Genomic DNA, 8,946 nt, shown 5'->3' with positions numbered 1-8,946 from the left:
TGCAGGGCAGACAGACGACCCCGCTGTGGCCTGGGACCGGCCTGACACCTGCTTTGCTCCCTGGTCTTACAGGATGCAGCCCCCCAATCCCTCCGTCACGCCGGGGCGCTGCATGCGACTGGGCGGTCACGGGCCTGGACGGTACGTGGGCCGTGACACTGCAGCCGCTCACGCCAGGCCCGAGCACGCCCCGAGCCTCACGCACCCTGTGATCGCAAGAGGCGGAAGGTGTACCAGCGGGGTGGGGGCTTCCGCCCCAGCACCAGTCAGGCCAGTTCAGAGCGAGTCGGAAATACGAGCGCTAGCCGCAGGCACCCCCAGAACAGCAGGGCTCGTCCCCGCTGCTCAGGGCAGGAACATCCCAGCCGCACGCTCGTCTCGCACGTTGACTTCGCACTAACAGCCTGGCCCCGAGGCCGAGGCCCGTGACGCGCAGGCACCGAGACCTCGGCGCGTGGCCCACCCGGCCCCGGCTGCTCCGGCCTCCCCGCCTTGCCCAGGTCTGACGGGCGGTTGTGTTCCCTTCTTTAGGGCATGACTGCAAGACGTCGCTCACGACCCCTTCCTTTGGAAACGTCTACCACGTCAAAGGTAAGGCTGCCCGGCGCGCAGGTGGCAGCGGGGCCGATGCCCCTGCTTGCAACCTCTTGTGCCCCGAGTTACCTTCCAGACCGTCTAGGCTGTGAGTACCCCTCCCCTTGGCCTGCCGCTGGGCTGGGGGACACGGCTTTGGGGGGTCCCCGCTGCAAGGCAGCTGGCTGGGATCGGGGAGCTCACCTTTCCCCCACGCCTCTGCCCTAACGCTGCTGCGCAATGCCTGGAGCCCTTGTCTTCCCCCTCCCCCCCGGCAGCTGCCCGGCCTTGTAATTCTTTCGAAATGCAGCGGAGAATTGCCCCCGGCTCCCACTTCAAACGGAGCGGAGCAGGGGCTGCCAGGAAACTCCAGCACCAATTACAGGAGTTAGGAAACAAAGGTGGAGCCTTGGGAGGGTGGATGGGGAGGCATGGTCTGTCCATCCCAGCCTTATGCAAGTCACAGCTCCTAATGGGGGGGTAATGGTGCTAATTACTGGGCACTAATCACAGTCCCTGATAAGGGGCCTGTTACAGTGTTAATGGCAGGGCATCCAAACCGCTTCCAGCGGACTCTGGCCCTGGGAAATCAGGCCAGCTGCAGCACCAGCGCGCAGGGTGGATGGGGACCCTCAATAAAGAAGTCTTCAGGCTAGAATGGGTCTGGTGGACCCCTGCCCCCAGAGCCAGGGCTTAGCCGTATGTGTGTGAGCGTTTGCACGTGCACGTGCGTGTGTGTGGCCCCCATCATGCCCCAGTCTCACCAGTGAGGCCACCGGGGCTCGTCGGAGGCCAGTCGGCCTGCTCCCCGCGCCCCGGGTCTGGCTGAGCTGCCGCCTTGTCTCCCGCAGGCGTCATCAACCTGCCCTACGCTGAGATCGAGGAGCCCTTCGAGGCCTGGTACAACCTGAGCGGAAAGCAGAGCCGTATCCAGTACTACGGTGGTAAGTGGCCCGTGTGCCCGCAGGGGAGCTCGGTGCCGAGCGGTCGAGGAGAGGCGCCAGGGCTCAGCTGACACCCCTGCGGCGAGCGCTTTGGACCACGGGCTTCCCACGGAGGCACTAGGAGCCGTTGCGTCTCAGCAGCGCCACGCGTTCGCTGCGGCAGCAAGGCGTGTGTTAAGGACCCGCGTTGCAGAGACCCCTGACACCCTAGGGACCTCGCTAGAAAGCAGCTGAGGGCACAGCGGGCCCGGACACGGGTGCCCAGACCCCGCGGTGCCCTTCTCTCCAGGGGAGGCCTCTAGTAAGCTCTCCTGCCTACCGGAGCTTGGTGAGGGTGCCCTGCCCGAATCCAGAGAGGCAGGATCCCCTTGCTGCACCTGGCCTGCGCCCCCTTGCGTTCGGCCGCCTGCTCTGGGCACCGGGCTGGAGGCAGCCCTTGGGCTGCTACCCCGAGAGGACGCACCGGGCCTGGCTGTACCCCCCAGTGGGGGGGGGGCAGGGAAGTGCCCCACCGTCACGCCGCCCTCCCGTTTGCAGGGCAGGTGATCACCTTCCAGCTCGGGGCGGTGAAGCCCTACGGCGCCAGCTACAAGATCACACCGGAGACGACGGAGTCCGAGACCAACGTCTTGAAATGCTTCCTGATCAACGGCACCAAGGAGGGGCCGATCGAGCCGCAGACCGTCTTCCCCAACATGGATGGCTTCACGGTGAGGTGCCCGTGGCCAGGGGAGCAAAGGGCAGGGAGCACGGGCCAGGCTCCCCGAGGGCGCGCGTGCTCGGCATAGCTCCGCCGACAGCCCCGGAAGCGCAGGGGCCCGGCTGGTTCAATGCAAGGAGCAGCTGCTGCAGAGATCCATGCCGGCCTCCCCTCCCAGGGCTGAGGGGAGCAGAGCAGACAGCGGACGCTGCCCTGCCCTTCTCCCCGTGCCACCTGCTCTGCTTCTGGCAGCGAGTGCCCTGCTGTTTCCCTTCCCCTTGCAAAGGGGCCCAATGGTATACACAAAAATCAAGAGCCACGGCGAGGCTGCTCTAGCACCGGCTGGCTGGTTCGCCCTTTCTTGGTGGTGGAAGAGCAGGTGCCCCAAAGCAGGCGGAGAGCCTGCACGGGAGCAGGCGCTGCCGGCCCGATCCGCTGGAGAGGGAGCGTGGGAAGGCGGCGGAGGAGCTCTGCTCCTTTCCCCATCAGAGGCTTGTTGCAACGTGAGGGGCAAACCCCTGCCGGGTGACTCAGCCGCAGGACTCGGCATGGCCCAGATGGCAGATAACACTCCTGCACGTAGGGCCAGGCTGCTCCCGTGCTGGGCACAGCTCTGCAGGGAAGCGGCACGGGGGACCTCAGGCTCTGCTTCGGCCTGGAGCGCGGACCCCCTCTGGGCTACGTGCACGCTCAGCACGTCACGCGCCTGCGTCTCTGCTGCAGAAGAAGGGTGTTTGTGCCTGAAAACTTGCAAAGAACAATTTTTCCAACTGTTTGGTTGGTCTAATAAAAGAGACCACATCTACCCAAAGCATTTTATCTGCCTTCGGAGGCAGATGCATTCGCTGCCGTGTCCCCCAATCCCTCTTCTCTTGCCCCCCGTTTGCACGGCCCAGCTGTGGAAGGAGAGGCTGGGCCCTGCTCCGCTCGGCTCGGGTGCGCGCGACAGATGCTGCCGCCGGGTGCCAGGTAGCGGCCTAGCCCGGGGCGGAGGGCGCCTCTGGGCAGACGGGTGACTCTGACACCCACCCCCTGCCCCCCAGTTCCTGCGGGAAGAGTACCACAGCGGGCAGTACTGCGCCGTGTGGCAGAACATCTCGCACATGGGCCACAAGAAGAACGTGTACACGCTGTGGGTGACCAACAACAGCTGCGGCGTGGCGCCCGTGCACTACGAGATGCGCGGCTTCAACTCCCTGCTGGGCTCCCACTACGACAAGTACGAGATCCAGTACAGCCACTACTCCAACAGCTTCCCCGCCTCCGTCTTCGACCTCCCCGTCAACAGTAAGGGCCCTGCCGAGACCCCCCCAGACGCGCCCCCCGCATGCCACGCTGCACGGCTTCCGCCGCAACCCCCAGTTGTTTCCATTGCAAGGGCCCCTCTGCAGCAGGTCCTAGCCCCTCGTGCTAGGTGCTGTACAAAGCCCCTGATTCTCATGGAGAAGGTCGGGGAGGGGAAAGACAGCCTGGATGGAGGAGGTCAATCCCGGGAGACCTTGCTAGGGGCCAGCCTGGAGGCTGGGTAGTGTCAGGAGCAGCCCTAGGGCCAGGCTGGGACCCTGCGGTCCTGCTCTTGGAGACCCACTGGGGGCTGGGAGGTTTTCTGGGGTGGAGGCCTGGCATCTCCTCTCGGCTGGGGGGTGCTGGGCATGGCCAGCAGCAGCAGCCGGGGGTGCCCGTCTGAGCTCGCTCCGTGCTGCCGCCCCAGAGACGAGACGGTGCGAGTACCTCTCCGACACCACGGGCGAGCACCGCATCCTGGCCAACCCCATGGCAGACCTGGTGGGGCGCGCGGCTGCCCGGACCCATCGCCTCTTCCACCACTACAAGACGAGGTTCGGGAAGAGCTACGGCGGCGAGTGGGAGCTGGAGCACCGCAAGCACGTCTTCACCCACAACATGCGGTAGGGGATCCCGGGGGCATGTCTGTCTCTACGGGGCCCGGCTCGGATCCGTTGCAGACCTCTGGGCGCTAGATGCCCTGCTTTCCCCTCGGCCACCGGGGATGCCCCAGCGAGTGCTCTCCGTGCCCACCGCCACCCCTTCCTCCCCAGGTATGTCCACTCCAAGAACCGGGCCAACCTGCCCTACAAGCTGGCGCTGAACCACCTGGCCGACCGCACGCCGGAGGAGGTGGCCGTGCTGCGGGGGCGGCTGAGGAGCGGGAAGCCCAACAACGGGCAGCCCTTCCCCTCGGAGATGTATACAGGCCTCATCCTGCCTGAGAGCTTGGACTGGCGGTTGTACGGTAAGCGTTGCCCCCAGGGATCCCACTGCGCCCACCATCATGTGTCACCAGGCACTATAGCTAACCATGTCCCCCCAGGAGACCCTGGAGCCGGGTCACGGGTCCCCCTGCAAGGCAGCCCCTGCCAGCACCCTGGCAATGTGGCACCCCCAGTTCTCCCCTTGAGGGCGGAGGGCTGGGCAGGGAGGGAGAGGGGGGCTGGCCCCCCACTCCCAGCTCTCCAGATGCAGCGTCCTGAGTGTCTGCCCCTCGCTGCCCAGGCGCCGTGACCCCCGTGAAGGACCAGGCCGTGTGCGGCTCTTGTTGGAGCTTCGCCACCACGGGGGCCATGGAGGGGGCCCTCTTCCTCCAGGTGAGAGCTGCAGAGACGGAGCAGGGACTGTGTCCCCCGGCATGGGGGAGCTCCCGGGACCCAGCGGTTCTCCTGCAGGCACCTTCCCAGGCCCCCTTCCTGGGCCCGGGCGCTCAGCCCCTTGCTCCCTGCCCCGCTGCAGACCGGCGAGCTGACCCCGCTGTCCCAGCAAGTGCTGATCGACTGCTCCTGGGGCTTCGGCAACTACGCCTGCGACGGGGGCGAGGAGTGGCAGGCCTACGAGTGGATCATGAAGCACGGCGGCATTGCCAGCACCGAGTCCTATGGTGCCTACCGCGGCCAGGTGAGTCCAGGACCAGCGGCCTCTGGTGTGGGGCCCTGTCCGCACCCGGGGCGGGGGCAGGTGGCCGTGTTGCCCCTCGCAGTCACCTGGGAGCAGCAGCTGGGATTCCCAGGGCTGCCGGTCTCAGCTACGGTAGTGTGACCCTGCCCACAGCCTCGTGCGTCCGCCCCCGTCCCACAGCTCACAGGCGTGCACGGGAACACGCTCCTTGCGGTGACCCGCGGGAGACAGGGACTCCGTTCAAACTGGGTCCCTGCCTCAGTTTCCCCCACTGCAAAGCTGGGCAGAGACTGGCTCACGGGGCACAGCTGGTCTCCGAGGCGGGAGATGCAGCCGCCAGAGATGGCCCTGTCCCTGGCCATGCTGGGGGGCCTGATGAGACCCGGCCGGGGGAGCCAGCGGCATTGCCAGGTCCCGCTGTGTTGCAGAACGGCTTGTGCCACTATAACCAGTCCGAGCTGCTGGCCAAGATGACGGGCTACGTCAACATCACCTCGGGCAACATCACGGCCGTGAAAGCCGCCATCTACAAGCACGGCCCCGTGGCCATCAGCATCGACGCCTCCCACCGCTCCTTCTCCTTCTACTCCAACGGCGTCTACTACGAACCCAAGTGCGGTGAGTCCAGCCCCGGGCACGCGGTTCCTGGCTGGTGAGACCCTCCCAAATGCCACCACTGCAGCCGTGCCCTGTCCCATTCGCACCCGTCCCCCATGCCGGCTGAGCAGGTTCAGGGCTTTTCTTCGGGGCGGGGGTGCCGCAGTGGCTCTCGTCACGGAGCCGTGGAGCGGAGGAGGCTTGTCCTGGCGGTGCAGGTCACGGCCCACCCCGGCAGCAGGCTGGAGGCTGCCATTCGCCGGGTGCAGGACTAACCCCCCAGTGCCTCAGTTTCCCCGGGGGACAAGGCGATGCATCAGGAGCTGAGGCCTGCGCTGATGCCACGTCTCCCTGCAGGGAACAAGCCCAGGCAGCTGGACCACGCGGTGCTGGCCGTGGGCTACGGCGTCCTGCAAGGGGAGCTCTACTGGATCGTCAAGAACTCCTGGTCCACGTACTGGGGCAACGACGGCTACATCCTCATGTCCATGAGGGACAACAACTGCGGCGTGGCCACCGACGCGACGTACCCCATCCTGGCCTGACCCTGTGCCCGTGACACCCCTCGGGGCTTGCCCAGCCCAGCCCGCTGCGTCTTCCCAGGCCGGGGAGGCAAAGCCCCGCTGCTCCAAAGACCACGTGGCAGCCCCTTGATGAGCTGCGTGGGCTTCCCACCGCCTCCCGGCCCCTGAGCCCCATCGTGACCCTCCAGCCGGCCGCGGAGGGGACGCGCTGCTGGGACCCAGGAGGGCGGAGGGTGGGTTTTGAAGCGGGAGCAGCCCCTGCCCAGCCGGGTGGGTGGTGCGTGAAGCGGGCCCCGGAGGTCTGTGCTGCCCGTGGGCTGCGTTGGGGGCAGGGTGTAAGACAGGCCAATAAAGAGCCCGGAAAGGGGCTGCTCCCTTTGAAAGCGGACTGAGAAGCCCCTTCCCCCCGGCGCGGCTCAGCCTCCGCTGCGCCTCCCCCGGTCGGCAGGCAAGCCGGGATCGCGCTCCCCAGCGGCCCGTGCAGCGGTGCCTCGAGGCTGGGCATCCAGCCGGCTCCAGCGAGCCCCTGATCTTCACCCCTTCCCCAGGGGACTTGGCCGGAGCACCCAGCCCACGGGGGAGACCAAGCAGGTGGGGAAGAATAAGGCCCTCCACGCCTGCGGCTGCGCTGCAACAGGCCCCTCGGCCAGCGCCCGGGCTCGCCTTGTGCCTCTGACGCCAGGCTAAAAGGGCCGAGGCCCGGGGGCAGGGTGCAGCCGTGTGCAAGGCACAGCAGGGTCTGGAGAGAGGAGGCAGTGCCCCTGCTCCCCGCTGGGGGGTCACACCCCCCGCCCAGGGGCAGACGCGCTGCAGCGCAGGGGTGGCTCCGACTGCGCCCCTGAAGGGCAGGGGAGGGGGACCGTGCTCCCACGGGAACACGTGCGGGGGCGTCTGGAGGACCCTGCTGCTTTGAAGGAGGCTGCACCCAGCCCCTGCAGGTACAGGGTGTCTCCCGGCACAGCCCGGGCCAGACCGCAGCCAGCAGTAGTGCTGCAGGAGCTCCCGCCCGCGGGCTCCCCTGCTGCCTCGCCTCTCCCGCAGGGAGGAAACAGGGTTCCCAGGGCCGGCGAGGGCGTTGCCGGCCTGGCAGAGCTGCAGCCGGGTGCATGCTTCCCTCCGCGCAGCCTGGATCCGGTCACCCACACCGCCCTGTGCTTAAATGCAGCCCCGGCAGCGGGGGGGCACCTGCAGAGAGAGGGTGCCTAGTACCAGGCGAGGCTCTGAGAGTGTCCAGCCCCTCCCTCTGTGCATGAATACAACCCCCTCCTGGTGCGGTCAGTGGGGCGGAGGGCATGAGCAGGAGGCCTCAGGCCCGTGGGGGCAGGTCACAGCTTGCAGAAAGGGGCAGGAAAGCTGAGGCACCAGAGCAGCGAGCCACACAGCAGCCCTGGGGCTGCTCTAGTTTGCACCCAGGGCCAAATTTGCCCTCAGCTGGAAGTCTCCTTTGCAGCTCCCCCTCCAGCCACACCTCGGGCGAGCTCGGGGACGCCAAGGATGGAGCCCTCTCGAGGTGGAAGGCAGCGGGGAAGGGGGCGTCCCGGGACCGTTGGGACGCGGCAGGAAACGAGGTGTCTGGGAAAGTCGGGACCAGCTGCCAAGTCGGCTCCGGTGCCCAGCCGCGCTCTGTAGGCGAAAGGGGAGATAAAGCGTGCCCCGCCTGGCCGTGAGCGGGGCCGTGTTTTGGAACAAGGGGATGGCAAACAAGCCTGCGCTCACCTTGAACTCGCACTCTTCCCGGTGATGAGTTCGGTGTTTTTAGGGACCGTCGTTCTCTCTCCTGCCCCGATGCATGCTCCCTGTGCCTCCCCCACCAAGTTCCTGCCTCTTCTTTGCACTCCCGTTATTTTTCCTTCTTGCAAAACCCCCCCGGCTGAGACTGCCCCCGCCCCGGCTTGGCGCTGCCCCGGGCTCTGGGCTGGGTGTAAGTAGGCGAGTGCCCCTGGGACCTGCTCTAAATGAACCAAAGGACTTGCGCTAATTATAACCTGGGCCAAGTGCCTCCCTGTCCCTTGGGAAGAGGGCGGTTGGGTGGCGAGAGCTCTCCCAGGGTCTGCTCACAGCCTGGGGGCCGCAGGTGCCAGGGAGGAAAGGAGCTAGGGCAGGTACAAAATGTGGACGTGCCATGTGTCAGGCTCACAAAGCCCCAGGGTCTGCATTTTCCTGGCATTACACCAAGGAGGAGCCAGGGGCCTCAGCTTTCCCATCTGTGAAAGGGGAGAAGGCTAGCTCTCCAGTGACCAGGCTGCTGTGTAGTTTATCTCATTACAGCTCCTAAAGCGCCCTGTAACCTCTGGCTCAGAGGCACTAAACCAGGGTAATCCAACACATGCACCGCTCCGTCCCTTCTGCTGGTAGGAGCAAGGCCTCGTTGCGACACGGCCCTGGCTGCGGCAGTGCCAGCCTGCTCCCCCGAGCCTCGAGAGAGGCACCGGACGTTTGGGCTTGAAACAAGGACCAGTGCGTCTCTCTCCCCATCCATAGTTTCATAGTTTCCAGGGTTGGAAGGGACCTGAGCAGATCGTTGAGTCCGACCCCCTGCCCTGGCAGGAGAGTACTGGGGTCAAACGACCCCAGCAAGATGTTCATCCAGCCTCCTCTTAAACACCCCCAGGGCAGGGGCCAGCACCACTTCTCTTGGAAGTTGGGTCCAGGCCCTAGCCGCCCTGACCGTGAAGCAGCGCCTCCTGATATCTAGCCTAAA

The 8,946-nt window shown here is 66.3% G+C and overlaps 1 protein-coding gene across 2 annotated transcripts in view; it reads left to right on the top strand.

Moving 5' to 3' along the window:
• Window positions 1–6,607, top strand: part of LOC109318610 (digestive cysteine proteinase 1-like) — a 21,991-nt gene extending 15,384 nt beyond the window's left edge. For both annotated transcript variants that reach the window (XM_019547953.1, XM_019547954.1), the window contains exons 2-11: window positions 532–591; window positions 1,425–1,517; window positions 2,055–2,227; window positions 3,261–3,504; window positions 3,929–4,124; window positions 4,275–4,468; window positions 4,729–4,820; window positions 4,963–5,124; window positions 5,553–5,742; window positions 6,079–6,607. In XM_019547953.1, the coding sequence (XP_019403498.1) occupies window positions 532–591; window positions 1,425–1,517; window positions 2,055–2,227; window positions 3,261–3,504; window positions 3,929–4,124; window positions 4,275–4,468; window positions 4,729–4,820; window positions 4,963–5,124; window positions 5,553–5,742; window positions 6,079–6,266 (1,592 nt within the window). In that variant the 3' untranslated portion in view covers window positions 6,267–6,607. The remainder of the gene's footprint in view (window positions 1–531; window positions 592–1,424; window positions 1,518–2,054; window positions 2,228–3,260; window positions 3,505–3,928; window positions 4,125–4,274; window positions 4,469–4,728; window positions 4,821–4,962; window positions 5,125–5,552; window positions 5,743–6,078) is intronic.
• Window positions 6,608–8,946: the final 2,339 nt, after the last annotated feature.

The sequence above is a fragment of the Crocodylus porosus genome, unplaced genomic scaffold (assembly GCF_001723895.1).
Source record: "Crocodylus porosus isolate Cpor-Errol unplaced genomic scaffold, CroPor_comp1, whole genome shotgun sequence".
Lineage (NCBI taxonomy): Eukaryota > Metazoa > Chordata > Crocodylia > Crocodylidae > Crocodylus > Crocodylus porosus.
This window is presented reverse-complemented; position numbering and strand designations above follow the sequence as displayed.